Source organism: Oryctolagus cuniculus, chromosome 12 (genome assembly GCF_964237555.1).
Source record: "Oryctolagus cuniculus chromosome 12, mOryCun1.1, whole genome shotgun sequence".
Classification (NCBI taxonomy): Eukaryota; Metazoa; Chordata; class Mammalia; order Lagomorpha; family Leporidae; genus Oryctolagus; species Oryctolagus cuniculus.
Window position 1 is genome coordinate 55,277,092 of NC_091443.1, and position 25,700 is coordinate 55,302,791.

Sequence of the window (25,700 nt, forward strand, 5' to 3'; positions counted from 1 at the left end):
TAGAAAAACAACAACAAACCAAACCCAAAACTAGTAGAAGAAATAATTAAAATTAGAAAAGAAATCAACAAAATTGAGTCCAAAAAAATACAAAAGATTAGCAAAACAAAGGGCTGGTTTATTGAAAAATAAACAAAATTGACACACCAATGGCCCAACTAACCAAAAAAAGGAGAGAAAAGATTCAAATCAATAAAATTAGAGATGAAAGGGAAATTAACTATAGACACCACAGAAACTAAAATGAATCATCAGAAATTACTACAAAGAGCTTTAAGCCAACAAACTGGGAAACCTAGAAATGTACAGATTCTGGGACACATGCAACCTACCTAAATTGAGCCATGAAGACATAGAAAACCTAACAAACCCATAACTAAGACAGAAATTGAATCAGTAACAAAACCCTACAACAAAGAAAGCTGACTAGATGGATTTACTGCTGAATTCTATCAGACAAATAAAGAACTAACTCAATTCTCCTCAGTTATTCAAAACAATTGAAAGAAAGATAATTCTCCCAAATTATTTCTATGAAGCCAGCATCACCTTAATTCCTAAACCTGAAAAAGATGCAACAGAGAGAGACAATTACAGACCAAGTTCCATGATGAACATAGACACAAAAATCCTCAACAAAATTCTAGCCAATCGAATCCAACAACACATCAGAAAGATCATCCACCCAGAACAGGTGGGATTTATCCCTGGTATGCAGGGATGGTTCAACATTTGCAAATCAATCAGTGTGAAACATAACATTAACAAACTGCAGAACAAAAACCATATGATTATCTCAATAGATGTAGAGAAAGCATTTGATAAAATACAACACTCTTTCTTGATGAAAACTCTAAGCAAACTGGTTCTAGAAGGAATATTCCTCAAAATCAAAGCAATTTATGACAAACCCATGGCCAGCATCCTACTGAATGGGGAAAACTTGGAAGCATTCCCACTGAGATCCAGTACCGGACAAGTATGCCCATTCTCACCATTGCTATTCAATATAGTCCTGGAAGTATTAGCTATAGCTGTTAGGAAAGAAAAAAATCAAAGTGTTACAAATTGAGAAGCAGGAAGTCAAATTATCCCTATTTGCAGATGACATGATTCTACATATAGGGGATCCAAAAGACTCCACCAAGAGACTATTGGAACTCATAGAAGAGTTTGGTAAAGTAACAGGATATAAAATCAGTACACAAAATTTTATAGCCTTTGTATACATGGACAATGTCAAGGCTGAGACTGAACTTCTAAGATCAATCCAATTCACAATAGCCACCAAAAAATCAAATACCTTGGATAAATTTAACCAAGGATGTCAAAGGTCTCTATTGTGAGAATTACAAAACATTAAAGGAAGAAATAGCAGAAGATACAAAGAAATGGAAAAATCTTCCATGTTCATGGACTGGGAGAAGCAATATCATCAAAATGTCCACAGTACCAAAAGAAATTTACAGATTCAACGTGAAACCAATCAAAATACCAAGGACATTCTTCTCAGATATAGAAAAAATGATGCTGGAATTCATATGGAAACATAGGTGACCTAGGATAGCTAAAGCAATCTTGCACAACAAAAACAAAGCCGGAGGCATCACAATACCAGATTTTTAAGACATTCTACAAGGCAGTTATAACCAAAACAGCCTAGTACTGGTACAAAAATATATGGATAGGTCAATGGAATTGAATTTGAATCACCAGAAATTAATCCAAGCATCTACAACCAACTTATATTTGACCAAGAAGCCAAAACCAATCCCTGGAGCAAGGACAGTATACTCAACAAATGATGCTGGGAAAACTAGATTTTTAAAGGCAAAAGTATGAAGCAAGACCCCTAACTTACACCTGACACAAAAATCCATGCAAAATGGATTAAAGATATAAATCTATAACCCAACACCTTCAAACTGTTAGAGAACATTGGGGAAACTCTGCAAGACATTGGCCTAGGCAAAGAGTTCTTGGAAAACACCCCAGAGGCACAGGCAGTCAAAGCCAAAATTAACAAATGGGATTACATCAAATTGAGAAGTTTCTCACTGCGAAATAAAAACTCAGGAAAGTGAAGAGGCAACCAACAGAATGGGAGAAATTATTTGCAAACCATGTAACTGATAAAGGATTAATAACCAGAAAGTACAAAGAGATCAAGAAACTCCACAACAACAAAACAAACAATCTCATTCAGAGATGAGCAAAGGACTTAAACAGATATTTCTCAAAAGTGAAAATCCAAATGGCCAACAGACACATGAAAAAATGTTCAGTATCAGTAGCTGTCAGGGAAATGCAAATCAAAACCACAATGAGGTTTCACTTCACCCCAGATGGAATGACTTTCATACAGAAATCTACAAACAACACATGCTGGGGAGGATGTTGGGAAAAAGGCACCTAACCCATTTTGGTGGGATTATAGACTGGTAAAGCCACTTTGGAGGACAGTATGGAGATACCTCAGAAATCTGAATATAGATTTACCATTTGACCCAGCCATCCCAACCCTGGGAATTTACCCAAGGGAAATGGCATCAGAAAATAAAAGAGTTATCAGCACCCCTTTGTTTATTGAAGCTCAATTCATTGTAGCTAAGACATGGAACCAACTTCAATGCCTGTCAACTGAAGACTGGATAAATAAATTATGGAATATGTACACTATGGAATACTACCCAGCAGTAAAAAAATGAAATCCTTTATTTGCAATAAAATGAATGAATCTGGAAATCATCATACTTAGTGAAATAAGTCAGTCCCAAAGGGACAAATACCATATGTTCATATGTACTCCCTGATCTGTGAGAATGAATAGAGCACCTAAAATGAAATCTGCAGAAGTGGAATTGACACTTTGAGAAGGGATGACCTGAGCTACCTTTGTCTTGATTGTCAAGAAATAGTTTGTGTGTTTTTTTCTCTTCATACATTTGTTGAGCTCATTACATAACACAAAGTTAATCTTATGTGTTTAAACTCAATTTAGGATGGATTTCAGTAAGAAATAAGAGTGGGAATAAGAGAGGGAGTAGGTTGTGTGTAACTGTAAAGCTGTATAGTTCTGCATACATTCCTAAGGACTAACTTCTTTTTCTTTTTTCACTTTTATTTAGTAAATATAAGTTTCCAAAGTACAGCTTATGGATTACAATGGCTTTCCCCCTCATAATTTCCCTCCCACTCACACCCCTCCCATCTCCCACTCGCTCTTCTATTCCATTCACATCAAGATTCATTTTCAATTATCTTTATAGACAGAAGATCAATTTAGTATATATTAAGTAAAGATTTCATCAGTCTGCACCCACACAGAAACACAAAGTGTAAAATATTGTTTCAGTAGAAGTTATAGCATTACTTCACATTAGACAACACATTAAGGACAGATTCCACATGAGAAGTAAGTACACAGTGACTCTTGTTGTTGACTTACCAATTTGACACTCTGTTTATGGTGTCAGTAATCTCCCTAGGCTCTAGTCATGAGTTGCCAAGGCAATGGAAGCCTTTTAAGTTCTCCAACTTCGATCTTATTCAGACAGGGTCATAGTCAAAGTGGAAGTTCTCTCCTCCCTTCAGAGAAAAGTACCTCCTCCTTTGACTGCCCCGTTCTTTCCACTGGGATCTCACTCGCAGAGATCTTTCATTTGGGTCTTCTTTTTTTTTTTCCAGAGTGTCTTGGCTTTCCCGGCCTAAAATACTCTCATGGGCTCTTCAGCCAGATCCGAATGCCTTAAGGGCTGATTCTGAGGCCAGAGTGCTGTTTAGGACATCTGCCATTCTATTAGTCTACTGTGTATCCCGCTTCCCATGATGGATCGTTCTCTCCCTTTTTGATTCTGTCAGCTAGTATTAGCAGACACTAGACTGATTCTATCAGCTAATATTATCAGACACTAGACTGATTCTATCAGCTAGTATTAGCAGACACTAGACTGCTATAACTAGTACTCAAGCAGTATTTTTCACTTTGTGTTTGTGTGTGGGTGCAAACTGTTGAAATCTTTACTTAATGTATGCTAAACTGATCTTCTGTATATAAAGAGAATCGAAAATGAATCTTGATGTGAATGGAAGGGGAGAGGGAGTGGGAAAGGGGAGGGTTGTGGGTGGGAGGGACGTTATGGGGGGGAAGCCATTGTAATCCATAAGCTGTACTTTGGAAATTTATATTCATTAAATAAAAGTTAAAACAAATAAAAAATTTTAAAATTAAAAACAATGTACTAAAAAAAAAATCTCCACCAGAAAGGGAACACTGCGGAGCACTGTGGTGTAGTGGGTTAAGCCTCATATGTGGTCACCAATTCTAGTCCCAGCTGCTCCACTTCTGATCCAGCTCTCTGCTTATGGCCTGGGAAAGCAGTAGAAGATGGCCCAGGTCGTTGAGCCCCTGCACCCATATGGGAGACCTGGAAGAAGCTCTTGGTTCCTGGCTTCAGCTTGGCCCAGCTCTGACCATTGTGGCCATTTAGGGAGTAAACCAGTAGATGGAAGACATTTCTCTCTGTTTCTTCCTCTCTGTCTGTAACTCTGCCTCTCAAACAAATAAATAAAGTCTTTAAAAAAAAAAAAAACAGGAAAAATAGATACCATTGGGTTTCAAATTCTGTTATAAATAAAATCTTTATCCTCAGGCACAAAACACACATTCATGAGATCATAATATTCATGTAGTGGAGGGGCTTGTGTATGGCCACATATCTGCCCAAGTTCATAGCTATGAGTGGGACCATCTCTGATCCATCTAGAACACAAAGGACAAATATCTGGATGACACACTTCTGAAATGAAATGATCTTTTTCTAGTATAAGGGTAGGAAAGTCCTTTGAAAGTGTCACATATTATATTAATTATATTATATTATATTATATTATGAAATATTCAGTTAGGCTTCCAGGACACCTCCTGTTTAGCAGGCAATGTATCACATTTTGCAGTAAAACACAGGCATTGTCTTTATGAAATTTCAATCTAGCTGTAAAGCAAGGCATTCAATAAATAATCACATAGCTAGGTGACTGCACTACTAATAAGTTATGTGAAGCAAAGCACCAAGTGCTATGCCAACTATGACAGCTCCTGGCAGTGTTCTCTGCCCTGGCCTGGAAGAAGTTTTATTCAGATTTAAAGAGTGAATGTGGTTAAATACAAAAGGAAGTGTGGGAAGAATGATCTATTCAGAGGAGTGACATGGACCATGGTAAAACAGAACCATCTAGAATAAATGAAACACCAGTAAATATATGACCAAGGTAGAATCTTCCAGGTATTTCAAAGAATTTGGTCCATATCTAAGGGGTGATAAGAAGCCGTTGAATTAGAAAAGTAAAATAATATATGTGCTTTAAAAAATGTGAAGTATCTGGAAAGTGTAGAATATAATAAAGGGATTGGAAGAGAGATCAGTTAGGGGGATATCAAAAGACCAAAAAAATAGATATGGAAGGGTAAATTTGTCAGTAAATGTTGGCACAACTATTGCTGTATTGTTTGTGGAAAAGTCTAAAGTACGTAAATAGTATGTCATGAGTGAGACTGTGGGGAAACACTCTTCTACCCTGCCATTTTGAGTATTTAAAATTATTCATCTTCTACAGAATGTAATTCCAAAATATCTTTCACATAGTTCTAAATTGCCTCATGACTTAGAATACCATTGCAAGAAAAATTTTCTTAAAATAATAACAGCGACTGAACTAAAGTAATTATGTGGGAAATATTAATTCACTTTAATTGGTACAATTCATTGAGGGAAAAAGGAGCTATAGGTTTATTAAATAAAAACATAGTTTACACTAAATATATCCAGCTAGAAATTGAGGAGTTACAATTAAACAAGAAAGAAAATTATACAAACCAGATACCCACAATTACAGAAATATGAATGATGAATTCATTCAAAGATACTGAACCTCACCAATTGTTAAGGAAATGCAATTTCAAAAAAATAATAATTTTCTTTTTTTCCTAACAGATTAGTAAGAAAAAAGAGATAAAGGGTAGGGGCTGGCGCTGTGGTGCACCGGGTTAAAGCCCTGGCCTGAAGTGCCGGCATCCCATATGGGCGCCGGTTCTAGTCCTGGCTGCTCCTCTTCTGATCCAGCTCTCTGCTATGGCCTGGGAAAGCAGTGGAAGATGGCCCAAGTCCTTGGGCCCCTGCACCCAGGTGGGAGACCTGGGAGAAGCTCCTGGCTCCTGACTTTGGATTGGCTCAGCTCCAGCTGTTGCGGCCATCTGGGGAGTGAACCAGTGGATGGAAGACCTCTCTCTCTGTCTCTACCACTCTCTGTAATTATGTCTTTCAAATAAATTAAATAAATATCTTTAAAAAAGAGAGAGAGAAAGGTTAATATCACTATGTGCAAAGGAGTGCTTATAATGGAAATTCTTGCTGGCCGGCACCGCGGCTCACTAGGCTAATCCTCCACCTAGCGGTGCCGGCACACCGGGTTCTAGTCCCGGTCGGGGCGCCGGATTCTGTCCCGGTTGCCCCTCTTCCAGGCCAGCTTTCTGCTGTGGCCTGGGAAGGCAGTGGAGGATGGCCCAAGTGCTTGGGCCCTGCACCCCATGGGAGACCAGGAGAAGCACCTGGCTCCTGCCTTTGGATCAGCGCAGTGCGCCGGCCATAGCGTGCTGGCCGCGGCGGCCATTGGAGGGTGAACCAACAGCAAAGGAAGACTTTTCTCTCTGTGTCTCTCTTTCATTATCCACTCTGCCTGTGGAAAAAAAAGAAAGAAAGAAAGAAAGAAAGAAAGAAAGAAAGAAAGAAAGAAAGAAAGAAAGAAAGAAAGAAAGAAAGAAAGAAAGAAAGAAAGAAAGAAAGAAAGAAAGAAATTCTTGCTAATGATAGGTGTCAATGGAAATTAATACAATCAGAATTTCAAATGTTCAAATCTAGCAAACAACAGAGCTTTTCTAAGGTTCCTGTCTTAGAACAGAGGGTTAAATTCCTGTGGGAGTATTGTAACCAAAAGGAATGCAATAGCTTGTTAGCACAGAGATAGTATATCTAGATACTCACATATTTACTACACTATTCTAATAACAATAGCAAAGAATTTAAATTAGAACACAGTTTTAAATCAAATTTTAATGCATATATATATATATATATATAGTAATCTTGCAGCTATTTAAAACAATGCTATAGAAGCAGGTTGTGGAACACCACAGGTTTGATGCTAGCCATACTACTTCTGATTCAGTTCCCGGCTAACATCCATGGGAGAACAGAGGATGATGATCCAAGTACTTGGGCCCCTACCACCCATGTGGAAGCCCAGTATGGAGTTTCTGGTGCCTGATTCAGTCTGGCCTAGCCCCAGCTGTTAAGGCCAATCAGGGAGTGAAGCAGTGGATGGAAGATCTCTGTCTCTCCTTCTCTCTTTAGCTCTGCCTTTCAAATAAATTAATAAATCTTTAAAAGATAAATAAATAAAACAATGGCATAGGGTTACATAACATAGACCTAAAAAACAACAACAAATCTTGCAGGATAGAATCAAGAGTACGATTCAGTCTTGCAGTACATAAAACCATCTTAAAATCCAAAAGTCTACATTTTAAGAATTCAATCTAATAAAATGTGGCTTGAACTTTTTAAGATCCTTACTTTTGCAGTTCAAATTACCTTTTGCATGGAATTGAGAGTTTGGAGCCAGCACACATTGAATAAGATAAAAAAAAAAAAACAGACTAGAAAGTGAACAACCCATTTCTCAGCTATTGGTATAGCAAAAATTGTCAGCAAAGTGTTCATTTTGAGGTGAAACCTTTACATTTTTAATGGCATATTTTCTGGAAATCAGTAAATTCCATGATTAATAATGGAAGTGATTTTAGAAAAGACAAAGAGGGAAGTGACAGAATAAAAGGCAAGAGAAAATAGAAGTAGTTGAGAATCCAACCAGAGTAAGAGAAATTCATCCAAAAGACAATAAGAATCAACAATTGATCTTTGAAATATACATGTCTACTTTAATTAACTTTTATCTTTAGAAAAGAATCAATAGAAGACATTTCAGCAGCATATTCTATAATTAGCATGCAACAGAAGACAGACCTAACAGGTGTGCCCCTCTGTCGAAACACACTATGCCAAGGAGGCTGCCTCTGGGTCCACTGTGAGGCTGGGATGCAATCAATGGACTGGACTTGAGGGCGCAGGGAATGGTATACTCTCCAGACCTCTGTCCAAGTGAGCTCTGCTCTATTTTTTTGTTGGCTAAATATAGTTTTACTAAGTATTTATGTTCTCATTTTCCTCCTTAGAAAGTGCACTTCTTTATGCTTCGTGGTCTTCTGAACTAATATTAATTCCTCTTTTCTCCTTCACCTGGGAATCCAGTCATTTCAGAGAACTTCCCAAACCTCCCATCCTAAAGGATCCTTCAAGGCTGCCCACATCTGCATTGTTTCTCTTCACTGAATGAAGCAGGAGCTGAAACAGCAGCAGCAGCAGCAGCAGCACTGGGGATGTCGTTTGCAAGGCACAAGCAATCATCTACTGTTTTTCAGTCATCAGCAAACTGCTGTCTACCTTCCTGGGGTCAACTGTACTTAACCTGAACTTGAATTCATATTCCATGTCCTGCTATGAATACCTAACCTTATCTCTGTGCATGCCTTTTTTTTTTTTTTTTTTTTTTTTTTGACAGGTAGAGTGGACAGTGAGAGAGAGAGAGACAGAGAGAAAGCTCTTCCTTTGCCGTTGGTTCACCCTCCAATGGCCGCCGCGGCCGGCGCGCTGCAGCCGGCGCACCGCGCTGATCCGATGGCAGGAGCCAGGAGCCAGGTGCTTTTCCTGGTCTCCCATGGAGTGCAGGGCCCAAGCACCTGGGCCATCCTCCACTGCACTCCCTGGCCACAGCAGAGAGCTGGCCTGGAAGAGGGGCAACCGGGACAGAATCCGGCACCCCAACCGGGACTAGAACCCAGTGTGCCGGCGCCGCTAGGCGGAGGATTAGCCTAGTGAGCCGCGGCGCCGGCCTGTGCATGCTTCTTACGTAAATATTTTGCATGTTGACTATTTCTATTTGTGAAATTGCTTTTCCCAACAAAAGAAATAGTGACTAATTAAACAAAATTACTATCAAGTTATTTTATATCATTCCCCACTTGTTTTTAACTAATCTTGGTTATTTGAAATTGATAAAAATGTTTGTGAAGGTATACACAAATTTTTGTCTTTCTCTAATTTCTTGAATGAGTCTTCCCTATGCTAATTTTTCATTTATTTTAGATAATGATAACAGCTCCAAGCTTAGTGAGTTTTCATAATTTACCAAAAAAAAGTAACATGTTTTCAACTCTGCAACCCCTCAAAATTGCTAAAAGTCCATTAGCAGCTCATAGGAATTGGGATGCACAACATCTGACCAACTGGGTCAGTCACTTGGAAAATATATTCTAAATATTCTAAATTGTTTTCTTAACATTCCTTCCTACTTTCCATCAGAAACTTTTAGCTAATCATAGAATACTTAAGAACTTCTCTCTGACAATTTTATTTATTTTAAATGTGATTCCTTTTTTAACACATTCAGCATCCCTAAAGTCTTTGATCCACTCAGTAATATTCAGACATTTTTATGCTTTTGAATAAATGCTACAGGTATGGAATAAATAAAGATTTATCACTCACGAAATTATCACTCACGAAATTTTTATGTTAAATATTAACTGTATATATTTTTTACTTACTTAATCTTATCCAACAAGATTCTCTGACCACCAAACAAGCTTTGATGTCATACAAGCCAATACCTCTGTAAAACATAGGTATTTCTCCAGTAATTTTATATCCACTGACTTTTGATCTTCAAATGACTCTCTACCTCCAAAGAACCAAGTGACAAAGGTACTGAAGTATAATTAATTCATATAAAAGTCTATTGCTTGGAGCCAGCGCTGTGGTGTAGCGGGTAAAGCCGCCACCTGCAGTGCCAGCATCCCATATGGGCGCCAGTTTGAGACATGCCTGCTCCTCTCCAATCCAGCTCTCTGCTGTTGTCTGGGAAAGCAGTAGAAGATGGCCCAAGTCCTTGGGCCCCTGTACCCACATGGGAGACCTGGAGGAGGCTCCTGGCTCCTGGCTTCAGATCGGCACAGCTCCGGCTGTTGCATCCATCTGGGGAGTGAACCATCGGATGGAAGACTCACTCTCTCTCTCTCTCTCTCGCTCTCGCACTTTCTCTCTCTCTCTCTCTCTCTCTCTCTCTCTGCCTCTCCTTCTCTCTTTGTGTAACTCTGACATTCAAATAAATTAAAAAAAAAACTTTAAAAAAAAATGTCTGTTGCTATCAAACAAAACTGGTGCCATAACAGTTGTCAAACAGTAAAGGGCTGGTAGAATATTACTCCACTTCTTTTCCTTTCCACTCCCTGTACCTGCTCATCCACCAACCATGAAACATGGACTATTTGTGCTTTCCTCTTGTTTGCATGAAAATATAATATGAAGCCAAAAGTAGAAGCTGTAATACTCTTTAAAATCCTTTGAGTAAATATAAGGAAGCAACAGATTCACCCACATAACAGTATTGGAAAGTGAAGGGAAGAAAAACCAGCTCCAAGCTTAGTGAGTTTTCATAAACCTTCAAGGCACTGCCCGGAGCAGTATACTTAGTGGTCAACATGCAAGTCTCTAGTCACTCCTGGAACATGCTATGACCCAGACACAAAAAAGATTTCCAGGAATCCAGGTAGATTCCAGATCTATAGAACAATTTATCAGTGGGGAACAAAAATTTGAAGTTTCCTTTGTTCAGTGCCAAAAGTTGGGGCACATAAATAAACTTTTCTTGAGTTGGAAAGCAGAAATTCCTTATTATAATGGCATTTCAATAGACTATCAACTTCAACTTCATCTCATTGCTTACCTGACCAAAAAATGACAAGAAAAAGAGACCTTAAGGAGGCTTTTCAACATATGAATATGTACTTGTTAATAGGATAGAATCAGAGTTAGACCTGCCACTGCACTGACTCCAGTGCACAGTGACCACGTCCTGCATGGTGATCCAATTGTCCTCAGTCTATTCATCACGGGGATTCTGCCTTGGAAACCCCACGGCCTGAAGAGAAAGAAAGAATATTAGAAGTGTGCCACACAGTAAAATTAAATTAAAGGAAAAGAAAGAAATAGTCATGCAACAATGCACACTGAAAAGTCCCTTCAGCAGTAGAATGTCTGTAGCTACTTATGTTGAAAACTAATATTAGTGAACTGGTAGTAGTTATTAACATGCTAACTAAGCCTAAGTTACATCATTAATGTAGTACACTAATGAGGGCTCCTAGATCTATATAACTTTTACATTTCTTAATATTAATACTATAAATAGCTTGTCAAGGCTATGAGATAAAAGGACAATGTTCCTTTGACTTGGTACATTAAAATGGCATACCATATGGATTTTTTTAATTTTTTAATTTTTTTATTGACAAACAATAATTGTACATATTTATGGAGCACAATTTAATATTTTGATATGTGCATTTTAATGATGATATTAGGATAATTAGCATCCATCACTTCATATATTCAAAGTCTCTTTGTAGTGTGAACATTCAGAAGTCTTTCTTCTAGTGATTTAGAAAATTACAATATGTTATTGTTAATTATTATTACCTAGATTCTTAATCTGGTGCCAGACAAACCAAATGTCTGGAGTGCTGGACAACAACAAGAAGTAAGCACGAAGTCCAGTCTCACATATCTTAATCAAGGCCACTCAAGGCTACAAAAGTAAGTCCCTTTAAACACGTGTAGTTTCTGAAATAAGAATGGCAATTTGATTGATCTTAACAATATTGTTATTATTCCTTTCCTGGTCTCTAAATATTTTGTCAAGTTCTTCATAAAGACTAACCTTGCAAATTTAAATGAGGCTGAGAAATGTTGGGAGTTACTTGTTTAAAAATCTAGACGTCACAGAGAAGACACAAAGCTGAGTGTGATTTTGAAAACCTTGCTCATTCAGAAGTGAATGAGGGGCCACTGTGGCCACCTCAGTGCCAGCATCCCATATCGGTGCTGGTTCAAGTCCCAGCTGCTCCACTTCCCATCCAGCCCTGCTAAGGTGCCTGAGAAAGTAGTGGGAGATGGCATGAGGAAGCTCCTGGCTCCTGGCTTGGATCAACCCAGCTCTGACTGTTGTAGCCATTTGCAGAGTGAAGAAGCGTATGGAAAACCTCTTTCTCTGTCTCTCCCTCTCTCTGTCCGTAACCCTGCCTCTCAAGTAAACTAAATCTTAAAAGAATTTACCAAAAATGCTACAAAAATAGTAATCATAGCATAAACTCTATTTTGTCAGAAGGTGTATAAAACAATTAAGTACTAGTCAACTATAGCTTAAAAAAAAAAAAAACCCTACACTCTAGGTAGAAATTTGGGTTTTTACAAATGGCATATTTAATTACAAAAATTATATTGTGACATCCCTAGGAACATTTTATAGGCACGCAAGCTTCTGCAGAGCCTGGTAGCATTTGGTAAATAGCTATTTTTAGACTGTATTTATTCTCAAAACATTCACAAATTTGTACAAAGTAACAGAGTTTGTTGTTCTTGCAGGTAACAGCAGCAGCTTGGTTTTCTTTTATTTAAAAATAGCTTCATTCACTTATTAAAAATGAATACAAAAATTTATCTTATTTTCCAGAAATTAGCTACAATAAACTGACTCATGGAATCAAGTATTTAGCGTATTTCAGTGCAAGTTATTATCCCTTAGCTGTCTCCCTAGGAAGCCATCTCGGTACATTCCTTGTTCAGTGGTGGCTAATGTATTTTAAAACATTTTTGAGAGAGAGGGCCCGCCCCTTCTCTCTGAGGCGGTGGCCAGCACTCTAGAAATCCCCCTTTTGGTGATTCCAATCATGCGTTCCGAGGAAGGCGCCTCCCTTAGCACCGGGCAATCATTGGTTCTCAGTAAAATTTCTCCTTAGAGAGAGTAACAAAACAAAACCCACCCACAGTGGAAAAATCGCAAAAGTGCTGGCCCATTCTATACTCCATTCAAGCTCAGAAACCTCAGTGAAGTTACCCGGTCAGTTTTCTACAGGTTAAACAGGACTAAGGCAACCAAAGTCACAAAACAGAAAACAAAAACATCTTTCTGTCTGCAAATTCCCAGTGGTGCACTGAATCCCCCCTTCCTGGGTCTAGCTGCCTGCTGAGATGGCAAGGAATGCGTTCAGCGAGTCCACTTCCCCGCAGTCCACTGCTCCACAGGGCCCGGAGCCCTGTGCCGGTCATCTCCCAGAGCTGGGCGCACCTTCTGCCAAACCGTGTGTTCACTCCAAGCCATCACAGTACCAGAAAGTGAAGACTGCGTGGAAGACCCACGTGTATCTGGCTGGGTCAGATTCAGAGACTGGCCTGGGTACTGCTGGAGACATTGAGAAGCTCGCCATGGTACTGAATATTCAGGGACTGTCATTTGAAACGAAGTGCAAGCAGAAGAGGAACTTGATGAGTCTCGGACTCCGGGTGTGTGAATGTCCTGCATGGACAATGACCATGCGACTGATGCAACACGCACAGGAGGGCCTGCAAGATACAGCAGCCATCCGTGTGCGCCTCCTCAGGTGCCTGGAGTGATGACTTTGAGAGAGGTCACAAAATTATCATCAGCTCCATTCAGAGAATCCAAAAAGGAGAAGAGCTCGCTATAAGTCTGAGTTTGTAAATATGCTATATTTACATGCTGTTTCTTTAATATACTAGTACATTACAAAGTCTCCTCCCTTTATCTTTTTATCACTTGGAGATAAGCACACGATATAGCTCCAGAATTGAGCTGCTGGTGAGAGGATTACTTCCAATGTTCCTCTGAGTCACAGGAAACAGAAGTTCAAGTAGGCCCTACCGTCAAGAGCACAATGAATTGTGTTTCTGTGTGGGTGGAAACTGATGAAATCTTTACTTAATATATACTAAATCGATCTTCTGTATATAAAGAGAATTGAAAATGAATCTTGATGTGAATGGAATGGGAGAGGGAGCGGGAGATGGGAGGGGTGCAGGTGGGAGGAAAGTTATGGAGGGGGGAAGCCATTGTAATCTATAAACTGTACTTTGGAAATTTATATTTACTAAATAAAAAGTAAATAAATAAAAATTAAAAAAGAGCACAGTGAAAAGTCATGTGAAGCCCAATGCTGATTACCAGGCTAGGGAGGGTGCGGAGGCAGGTGGGATGACAGACGCCAAAACACAGTTCCATGGAGGGAATCGTCCTTCGTGCCTCACGGCACACAGGGAACGATGGCTGACAGTAACACATGATGTATTTATGAATGACCGGAAGGGAAGAGCTCAAACACTCCAAGCTTGGAGTGATGGTAGGAAGACCGAGAAGCTGACTGCTCTGACGTAATCAGTATGATCTGTGTAATCATGCATGCGTTAGATGTCACCTTTACTGCAGAGACAGGTGCCATTCTGACATGTAAATTGAAATCTTAAGTAATAATAAAATATATGAAAAATTAAAAAACAAACACGGAGTACAGTAACAACATGCAGTACTGAACCGGCTGTCGCTTGCCCATCTACACAGCTCATCTAACTTCTGCTGGCACTAGAACTGATATTATGGTTCAATTTTAAGGCATGGTAGATGCAGACCAAATAGAAGCCTATGTCCTCGTAACAAACAGAATAGAAATATTTTATTTTGTTACATTTTTGTTAACATTTTCTATTGTATCTTACCAGACTAACTTGTATCTAGCTTTGAAAAGTGGCCTTTATTAATAGAAGTCTCAATTCAGAAGAAGTGGAAAGTTAAGGGATGCCCCAGGAGCATAGTATGATAATGTTCAGATTTGGGACTCTATTTAAAACACAGCTGGACAGGTGCCCAGCCCAGAGGCTGCACTCTAAAGGATTCCACACCAAGGACAACAAATTCTACCAACAAGCTGACATCAGACAACCAAGAGGACTTCATGTCACTTACAGCAGAATCCAGAGAGAAACCTGTCAGCCGGAGGACGGGTTTCAGAGGTGACATCTGCCAGGTGAGTCTATTCAGACTGTCTGGAGTCTCCAACGTTTAGCTTTTATTTCATTCACTCAATTAAGATTTTTTTCTGCAACAGTTTTTTCATACCTACCCATTAGGTTCAGAGTTTTGACTGTACTATTTCATTGATCTGTCTACAAGGAAGATTACAAGTTTTCTCTCCCTAATAGCTCCTGAGACCTCTCTGGACTTCCCACAGTAAAGTGTTGCATGCTAGCAAACGGGAATGTTCCTCTACAATCTTACAAGTTCCCAGGTTTGCAGGTTGGGGATTATAACAACCAGTGTGGAAAATGCAGTATCACACTCTCAATCTGGGACAAGGCTTTTCAGTTCTCAAACTGAGAGAATTCTTCCCACAACCTGAACAAATGGAATTTCTATTGGCAAGAGCTGGGAAGGGGAAAGATTTCACAGCAGGCAAAAGCAAAAGGAAGAAGCCATGTCGTGATAATCAAGATCAAATCCTGCAAAAATATCAAAGAAAATTATCATTGAAAAGTTATCATTGCATAAGATATTCAAAATACAAAATTCTTTATATAATAAGGCATGATGAAAATTGGGGTGTCATGGAGAGTTGGGTAGTGAAAGGAGTGACTGCAAAATCAGATTTAAAAAAAACTGTTGCTTTGATTGGCAAAAGTACAAAAAATCTGAAAGATATTTGAAAAAATCCAGGGTTCACTTAAAGACAATAGTGTGATATTTAGGGTTGATGGATTATGGTGTCCTACGAGCTCAGCCTCTGATATTTCATCTCTCTACTGGGTCTGCTCTGCAGAAAAAGCAATTAATACATGTTGTCTACTAATGCCACGATTGCTTAACAGTTTTTACTCCCTAACAGATATTCAGCTTTATATCAATAATTTGCCAAATACTGAGATTCATTCAATCACTACGATAATAATGGTCATGAATTAAACATGAAGAACCTCCGTGTGACTGTCCTACATGGAAATTGTTCAGGCACAGACATGCATGCAAGATGGACTAAGAAGTAATGTATCAATGAATTTTGTCCTACAAATCTCTATTTTACCACTGAAATAATAAATTCAGCTAAAGAAGATTTGCCTACTAGTGGGGGAATATTAATGTGTAAATAATTTCTTTCTCCTGAAATTATTAGGCAGGCATCACTCACATAATTGGTGAAGAAATTTTCTAGAAAACTTAAAGACAAAAGTCTGATAACAGAACAGGAAGCAGCCTCACTTGCCTTCATCTAATACATTCAAGATTTTATCACTTTTTATGTAAGCATTCTCCTAACTACTGTAACTGTACCACTTTTTTATCACCCAATCTAATGACTTAAATTCTAGGCTATGCAATCCCCTATTAGCAGTGAAAAGGAGGTGGGTGGATATATTTTCTACCATTGATCCTGAGTTCTCATCACTCTACCCACAGGTGGTCTGAAATCACTCCCGTGCACAAGTCAATGGGCGGCCTGAATGACTCTGTGGTCTCTGAGTTTGTGTTGCTGGGACTCTCCACTTCTTGGGGAACCAAGGTTTTTCTCACGTTGACATTCTCCTTGCTCTATGTGGGGATCATCCTGGGAAATCTCTTCATTGTCTTCTTAGTCATTGCTGATTCTCACTTGCATTCTCCTATGTACTTCCTGCTGGCCAACCTGTCCCTAAATGATGTTGGGGTTTCCTCTACCACGGTTCCTAAGATGATCTCAGATCTTTTAAGTGAATACAAAGTAATCTCCTTCCAAAGCTGTATGACACAGATATGCTTCATCCACATCATGGGAGGAGTGGAAATGGTGCTGCTCATAGCCATGGCATTTGACAGGTACATTGCAATCTGTAAGCCTCTTCACTACTTGAACATCATGAGCCCTAAAAGATGTGTTTCATTTGTAGTCATTGGCTGGGTAACTGGAGTTGTCCATGCGATGTCTCAATTTGCTTTTGTGATAAACTTGCCTTTCTGTGGGCCTAATAAAGTAGACAGCTTTTACTGTGACTTTCCTAGGATAATCAAACTTGCATGTACAGATGGGGCCAAGTTTGAGTTTGTTGTTGCTGCCAACAGTGGCTTCATGAGCATGGGCACCTTCTTCCTGCTAATCCTTTCCTACGTCTTCATTCTGGCCACCGTCTGGAAACGTTCTGCAGGGGACTTATCCAAGGCACTCGTCACGTTGTCAGCTCACATCACGGTGGTCGTACTTTTCTTCACTCCGTGCATGTTTCTGTATGTGTGGCCTTTCCCCAAGTCATCAATAGACAAATACCTGTTCATTGCTGATTTTGCTATCACCCCTGCCTTGAATCCTATCATCTATACACTAAGGAACAAAGAAATAAGAATAGCAATTCAAAGAATGAGGAAATGGAGACATTCTGACAGATTTTCCTGAGCGCAGATTTTTTTTTTTTTGTAATTCTAATCTGCACATTCACCTACCTGGTGGACATCTCCTCTTTGGCAACAGCCAGTTAACACAGCCAATAACAGGATATCGCATCTACCTCACTAAACTGCTCACTTATTTTCTATTCATATTGAACTTCCAGTCACTGCTTTCAGTACTAGAGAAAAACTGAATCCAATGATAAAATAGGTTGTTTTAGCAGACAGCAACATATTTATAGTTTCTTTATTTAACCTGTGATCACTGAGCATAATAAAGGATATAATGAAATATCTTGTTTCCCATGACATTCACAAATACAAGAGGTCTGCAAATAGTTCAAGTAAAATGTGTGCTATAAGAAAACTATGTGTGGGTTTCAAAATTATTTGCACCAAATTAAATTACCTTTTAACGCGATATTTCCATGAACTTTTTGAAGCCATTCCATAAGCTGCAAACTTGTGTCCTGAACATCAGAAACCTCACATGAATGGTCACAAACTTGAGATGAATGCGTCTCCAGCTTGCTACACAGGGTTCCTCCTGAAGAATATTCAGAAATAAACACTGAAATTGGTTTTTAGGCGTATCCGAGGGGCAGTGACAGAAGAGGAGAATGCTTAAGCTGATAACACAACAGAGATGCAAGCCCTGTAGCCCTCCGGGAGCCTGGACAGACAGTGTCATCTAGAGTTGTCTCAGGTGAAGGACAAACTATTGAGGCATTTCTTCATTTCTGAAGTTTGCACTGTTCTTCTTTCTCCAGTCTCTCCCTGTGTGTGTTTTAGGAAGCCACAGAAAAATTGTCAGATAGCCTTTCTGGAGTTTATAATAAAGAACCATAACCAATAAAAGCAAAAACTGGGTAATTTCCCAATAGTTCCTTGTTAATTATGTAGGAAAATAAACTTCCCTTCTCTTTTATTCACTTAATAATTGTACTTAATATTAACTGTTACAGGAGCATAAACAATAGTTGTCATTGAAATGTTTCTCTCTCTCAAGCCCCGCAAGGCCAGCTGCTCGAGTGTCCATTCAGCAATGGGTATGCACCCATCGGTAAGTCGGTGAGCAATCTGTGGCATTAGCGACCACAGCTTGCTGTCATCAACCCTCTGCTGTGACAGGAATGGACAAATTAATTCCAACACTGAAACTACCACTGCAGACCAAAATAAAGCAGAATTCAACACACTCCATGAAAAATAGTAAAAGCTAAAGAATTTTTTTAAAAACAGGTCATCAAAGAAGGAGGTACCTTTCTCTGAAGGGAGGAGAGAACTTCCACTTTGACTACGACCTTGTCTAAACAAGATCAGAGTCGGTGAACTCAAAAGGCTTCCATAGCCTTGGCAACTCATGACAAGAGCTTCGGGTGATTACTGATGCCATAAACAAGAGTGTCTAATTGTTAAGTCAACAACAGGAGTCACTGTGCACTTATTCCCCATGTAGGATCTCTGTCCTTAATGTGCTGTACATTGTGATTTAATGCTATAACTAGTACTCAAACAGTATTTTTCACTTTGTGTTTCTGTGTGGGAGCAAACTGTTGAAATCTTTACTTAATATATGCTAAATTGATCTTCTGTATATAAAGAGAATCGAAAATGAATCTTGATGTGAATGGAAGGGGGGAGGGAGAGGGAAAGGGGAGGGGTGGGAGGGGAATTATGGGTGGGGGGAGCCATTGTAATCCATAAGCTGTACTTTGGAAATTTATATTCATTAAATAAAAGTTAAAAAAAAAAAAACACTAGAATCGTTGTAATCGACTCACTCGGTATCTTCACATCTAAATTTAAGATAAGGCCCACTGTCAATGGTGCTCTAAATTCAGGGAAACACTGAAACTATGAAACCCCACAGACTCAGCCTGAGTAGTGTGTAAGTCTCACTTATCCAGAGCTCAAATCCCTAGAGTTACTCATCCCCAAAACTACTCCCTGTAGTTAATATATTCCACACTGAGGATAATGCTCTCCAGAAACAGTGTCTAAGCAGAATGTGCAGTGCTGGTCTCAGTAGGCTCCAACTCCTCACATGAGGAAGAATCTTACAACAAAGATTGCTCCCGAGATACATGCCCCGTGACATATCTCACACTCAACCTCTCCTTTCTCTCCCCCTCCTTCACACTAAAGCCAGATTTCAGACAACTGATAATCAGCCTTGACACTCCTGCACTGGAATTTTCTGAAAGCTATATAGTCTTTCCAGAAACACTGAAGGTTTATTTTCATCTGTTACTGAGACTTCTGGATTCTATATAGCAAAAGACCTTCTAGCACCAAAGGGAATGATTTCTGTCCAACCCCAGAACTCCCTGAATATCAAGATTCCAGCAACCCTATGCTCCTATCATGACCAATATCCTGGATTAAGGGATGGCCCTGGAAGAGATCTAGAACAGTAACTAACATATACATAATAGGAAATTGATTGATAATAGTATCTTTTATAACAAATTATACAGGAAGAACTTGAATGAAGCATATGGAAGAAAATCTACAGAATGCATAAAAACCAACTATTCTTCATGGAAACAGGCCTTTAGAATCAGAGTCTAGAGGGCACCCTGGAAGTAAGAGTCAGAAGACAATCAATGTGCACTCCTAGGACCAACATTCTGTGTAGAAGGCTAAGCCTCTGCCTGCAATGGCAGCATTCCATGTGCGCACTGGTTTGAGTCCTGGCTGTTCCACTTCTTATCCAGCTCCCTGCTTATGCACCCGGGAAAGCAGCAGAAGATGGCTCAAGTCCTTGAGACCCTGTACTCACATGGGAGACCTGGAAGAAGCTCCTGGCTCCTGACTTCAGATCAGCCGAGCCCTGGCTGTTATGGTCATCTCTTTCTCTCTCTCTCACTCTCTCTCTCTCTCTCTCTTTCTCTCTCTCTCTCTCTCTCTTTCTGCTTTTCAATAAATAAATATGTCTTTAAAAGTGTGCACACCAGTCATGCTGCTTCCCAGCCTGAGACTTCAAATAAGTTCCATTTGAAGAAAAACAACCTCTCAGCAAAACTATCCAATTTGCGGGCTCGGGATTATTGTAAAAATTAAGTCATACAATGTGAGTGTGTGCTACAGGCAAATGAGTTATATCAGATTCAATATTTCTTTTTTGATCTCCACACATTTTACTTGCTCTTTAGAGAGAGTTCCGCCTTGTGAAATATGATGATGGAAATCAATCCTTGGAATGTGAGGACTTAGCTTTTCCACCTTGAAAACATCACTCTTGGCTGGTGCCGCGGCTCACTAGGCTAATCCTCCACCTGCGGCGCCAGCACCCCGGGTTCTAATCCCAGTTGGGGCACCAGATTCTGTCCCAGTTGCTCCTCTTCCAGTCCAGCTCTCTGCTATGGCGAGGGAGGGCAGTGGAGGATGGCCCAAGTGGTTGGGCCCTGCACCCACTTGGGAGAACAGGAGGAAGCACCTGGCTCCTGGCTTCAGATCTGTGCAGCGCACCAGCCTTAGTGGCCATTTGTGGGGTGAACCAATGGAAGGAAGACCTCTCTCTGTCTCTCTCTCTCTCTCTCACTGTCTAACTCTGCCTGTCAAAAAAAAAAATCACTCATATTACAAATAATTATCCCAGAATTTTTTGACTACTAATATGAATTAAAGTTTAGACTAATACTAAAATCAATCCAAAGTACACATTAGCAACATCTTTCACAGAAAGTGGTGGAAGTGGTAAAGCCAGCATGGCATCGATGTGATCCACAGCACTCAGAATCTCCACCTGACATGCACAATGATACATGTGCTGTGCAGTATGAAAATTTTCAACAACCCTCTAACTTCACTAGAGAAAAATAGGTCTTCCAACATCTGAAATTTTCTCATTCCAGACTGATGTTTCATTCTTTGCAGGCTGTCAGCTATGTTTATTACTGAAAACTTTTTTTAAAAGATGTATTTAGTTATTTGAAAGGGTTACAGAGAGAGGTAGAGCCAGAAAGAGGGAGAGGTCTTCCATCCGCTGGTTTACTCCTCAAATGATTTCAACAGCCAGAGCAAAGCTGATTTGAAGCCAGGAGCCAGGAGCTTCTTCCGGGTCTCCCACATGGGTGCAGGGGCCCAAGGACTTGGGCCATCTTCCACTACCTTCCCAGGCCATAGCAAAGAGATGGATTTAAAGTGGAGCAGCCAGGACTCAAACTGGCGCCCATATGGGATGTCAGCGCCTTAGGCCAGAGCTTTAACCCTCTGTGCCATAGCGCTGGCCCCCGAATGAAACTATTACTTTAAGAAAATATTATGATGAGCTCAGTCTAATATTTAGCAACTTGCAGCAGCACTAATGACAAATAGCCTTACAGATAACTTTCCATATGGGTAATGAACACTTATTTTGTCTTTTTTAATATACCCTTCCAAACGACAGATCATTGAATATACAATGGACTAACTGACCCAGAAAACCCACTTTTGGGTATACAAATATATATATATATATGGAAATAATTTGTATATATGTAAGTATATGAATGCTGATCTAGCTTTATTAGCAGCCAACAAAAATGGAAACAACTCTATGTCCTAAAGAGGGCAGCAGCTAAATAAGCAGAGGTATACCATAAACAGAACGCTTTTTAGCAATAAGGAGAAACAACTAATAAACACAACGAAGATGAATCTCAGATGCAGGTTAAAGCAAGCCAGACTCAAAAACAGACTGTAGGATCCTGCAAATGCAAATGCAAACCACAACCAGATGTCGCATTGAGATTCCTAACATCAAACATAAAGATAATGAATGCTGTAGAGAAAAGATGATAAAAGGTTGGTGACTCGCCAACTCTGCTGGATAAATACACAAAGAAGAAAAACTAGCACCGCATAGGGATATCTGCCCGTCCCTTCTTTATTCACTGTGACATTATTCACAATAAAGCATGAAATGAAATCAAACTAAGTATTCAACAGAGGTAACTGGATAAGAAAATGTGATAAAGATATAAAAATGGAATACTCTTCAACTATATATATGTATGTATATATATATGTATTGTGTATATATATGTGTGTATATATGTGTGTGTGTGTGTATATATATATAATACATTTGTGAAAACATGAGTGACCCTGGAGGTTTTTATGTTTAATGAAATAAGCTAGACACAGAAAGAAAAATAGCATATGATCTCATTTATGAAGAAAATAAGAATGGTGAAATCTACACACAGGGTAGATTTGTGATGACCAGAGACAGGGATGAGGAGGAAAGAGGTAGAAGGAAATCTAAGATGATAAATCTCCAATGAAGTAGAGTGAATAAAGCTAGAGAGTTGATGTGACACATGAAGACTGTAGTTAGTAGCATGGAATTACGTACTGAAAATTTGCTAACAGAAGTCCTTACTGAGCACACACAGATGCACATAGAACCTATCTATGCAAGTAATGGATATATTATTTTGTTGGAGTATTGACATCATTTCAGTATGTTTATATACATTAAAACATCATGTTTTATAACTAAAATCATTTTTTAAAGAAAAAGAAAAAGAAAAAGAAAAACTATAGGAACAGAAAGCAGATCTGCGACTACCCGAATCAAGGGCATAGTGTGAGGTTAACTATAAGTACCCCAGAAGAACTGGACAGTGCAACACTTATGCAAATGTATGTGTTGCCAGGGCAATCATTACACAAAATGCATATTTTGACAGTATAATTGTTACCCAAATGTATACATTGACAGTGCCATGGTTAAATGTATAACTGCAGAACTATATACTTACAAGCTTTAATATTATTAAATGTAAATTATATTTTTTTAACTTTTATTTAATGAATATAAATTTCCAAAGTACAGAATATGGATTACAATGGCTTCCCCCCCATAACGTCCCTCCAACCTGCAACCCTCCCCTTATCCACTCCCTCTCCCCTTCCATTCACATCAAGATTCATTTTCGATTCTCTTTATATACAGAAGATCAGATTAGCATACATTAAGTAAAGATTCCAACAGTTTGTTCCCACACAGAAACATAAAGTGAAAAATACTGTTTGAGTACTAGTTATAGCATTAAATCTCAATGTACAGCACACTAAGGACAAAGATCCTACATGAGGAGTAAGTGCACAGTGACTCCTGTTGTTGACTTAACAAACTGACACTCTTGTTTATGGCCTCAGTAATCACCCTAGGCTCTTGTCATGAGCTGCCAAGGCTATGGAAGCCCCCTGAGTTCACTGACTCTGATCGTATTTAGACAAGGCCATGGTCAAAGTGGAAGTTCTCTCCTCCCTTCAGAGAAAGGTACCTCCTTCTTTGATGACCCATTCTTTCCACTGGGATCTCACTCACGGAGATCTTTCATTTAGGTTTCCCCCCCGCCCCAGAGTGTCTTGGCTTTCCATGCCTGAAATACTCTCATGGGCATTTCAGCCGGATCCGCATGCCTTAAGGGCTGATTCTGAGGCCAGAGTGCTGTTTAGGACATCTGCCATTCTATGGGTCTGCTGTGTATCTCACTTCCCATGTTGGATCATTCTCTCCCTTTTTTATTCTATCAGCTAGTATTTGCAGACATTATTCTTGTTTATGTGATCCCTTTGGTTCTTAGTCCTATCATTAGGATCAACTGTGAACAGAAATTGATCACTGGGACTAGTGAGATGGCATTGGTACATGCCACCTCGATGGGATTGAATTCGAATCCCCTGGTATGTTTCTAACTCTACTGTTTGAGGTAAGTCAGCTTGAGCATGTCCCGAATTGCACATAAAGCATTTATGTGTTTATGTACTTTATATTTTATAAATTTATAGAATATATACTTATATAATTTATACTATAAAAGGTATTTTTAGAGCCAGCATTGTGGTGCAGTGGAAAGCATCCCCTTTCAGAGGTCTGGCTTGGCACTGGCTACTCTGCATCCAGCTCAGACTCCTGCTAACGTGCCTGGGAAGGAGCACCGATGACCAGAGTGCCTGGATCCCTGACACCCTCGGGGAGACCCAGATGGAGCTCCTGGCTCCTGATTTCAGCCTGGCCAACCCCAGCCATTGAGACCATTTGAGTAACGAATCACTGGATGGAAGACGGATCTCTCTGTCTCTCTGTCTCTGTCTGTCTCTGTCTGTCTCTGTGTGTGTGTGTGTGTTACACCATTCAAGTAAATACAGCAGTCCTTTAAGTCAAGAGTATAAGGACCACAGATGGCTGCCACCTGCCCATCTACACAATTCATCTAACTGTACAGGCACTGGAACTAACATCTTTGATTTTAAGACATGGTAGGACCAAATAGAGCAGTGCTATGTCCTGCCAACAAAACAGAATAGAAACATTTAAAAATCTATTTTGGTGGATTTTTATTAACATTTTCTGTGGTATTTTACTAGATTAACTTGAATCTAGCTCGAGAAAAGCATGCGTTATTATCTGAAGACTCAATTCAGGAAAAGTAAGGGATGCTAAAGGAAGCTAAGAGAGGCCCCAGGAGCATAACAATGTGGCATTCCAAATTCGGAGCTATTTAAAACACACAGCTGGACAGATTTCCAAGCCAGAGGCTGCACTCTGTATGCCACAGTGAAGAAAACCCATTTTACCAACAGGGTCACATCAGAAAACCAACCAGACTTCATTTCAGCCCTGCAGTCAGAAAGATCCTGTTTCAGAGGTGACCTTGTATGGTAAGTCTAACACAAACTAGTTTTTGAATTTTCCAATTCTACCCCATTCACTTGCAAAAGTGAATGAATTTATTTGAGAATAAATTTTACTTCTTGATTAATACTTATCCATACCTATTTATTGATCTTACAGTTATAAGTGTATAATTTAGTTGATGTGCTTATTGAAAATGTTATATGGCTCCTTGTTCAAATAATCCTGGCGATATACTGACAGTTTACAGCAGAATTTCACACCCTAGGAAAAATCGCTCTTCCTCCACAAGCTCCCAGACACCAGGGTTGGAGAAGAATGGTTTCTACAAGCCGTTTAATTCGCCTGGATATTTTCTAATTTTTTTTTCAAATTTTAGCTATTCCACCTCCAGATCAAAGCAGTAAACTCAATCATTAAAATTAATAGGGTGAAGTAACCCAGTCTGAAGAGAAACAATGTTATTGAACTGATTTGAGTATTAACATGAACTTCCATTGGTATCACTATTGGCCATTTAAATGTATCTTGGTCTCAATTCTCTATGTAGAACACAATGTCTTGTTTTAGAATTCTTCTCATTTTTCTTGGTCTTCTCAAAATCAAGAATCAGATTAGAAGTCATTCC

At 39.4% G+C, this 25,700-nt stretch overlaps 2 protein-coding genes across 4 annotated transcripts in view; both read left to right on the plus strand.

Annotated features, from left to right (window-relative positions):
• The window catches only part of LOC100338259 (olfactory receptor 4K3), a 65,722-nt gene that overhangs the window by 16,328 nt on the left and 23,694 nt on the right, over positions 1–25,700 (plus strand). For 2 of the 3 annotated variants that reach the window (XM_051822567.2, XM_051822564.2), the window contains exons 2-3: positions 11,656–11,768; positions 25,021–25,098. In XM_051822567.2, the coding sequence (XP_051678527.1) occupies positions 11,656–11,768; positions 25,021–25,098 (191 nt within the window). Of the gene's footprint in view, positions 1–8,017; positions 8,217–8,366; positions 8,632–11,655; positions 11,769–25,020; positions 25,099–25,700 lie in introns of those variants that run through there. The other variant, XR_007910460.2, reaches the window with a different exon arrangement.
• LOC108178278 (olfactory receptor 4F21-like) lies at positions 14,147–18,785 on the plus strand. Its single transcript, XM_051822570.2, has one exon. It carries the CDS (start codon positions 16,505–16,507, stop codon positions 17,438–17,440), a length of 936 nt encoding a protein of 311 aa, XP_051678530.1. The 5' UTR covers positions 14,147–16,504; the 3' UTR covers positions 17,441–18,785.

Coding starts and splice junctions, on each gene's coding strand:
- LOC108178278 (XM_051822570.2), top strand. CDS start 16,505: ATGGGCGGCCTGAATGACTCTGTGGTCTCTGAGTTTGTGTTGCTGGGA.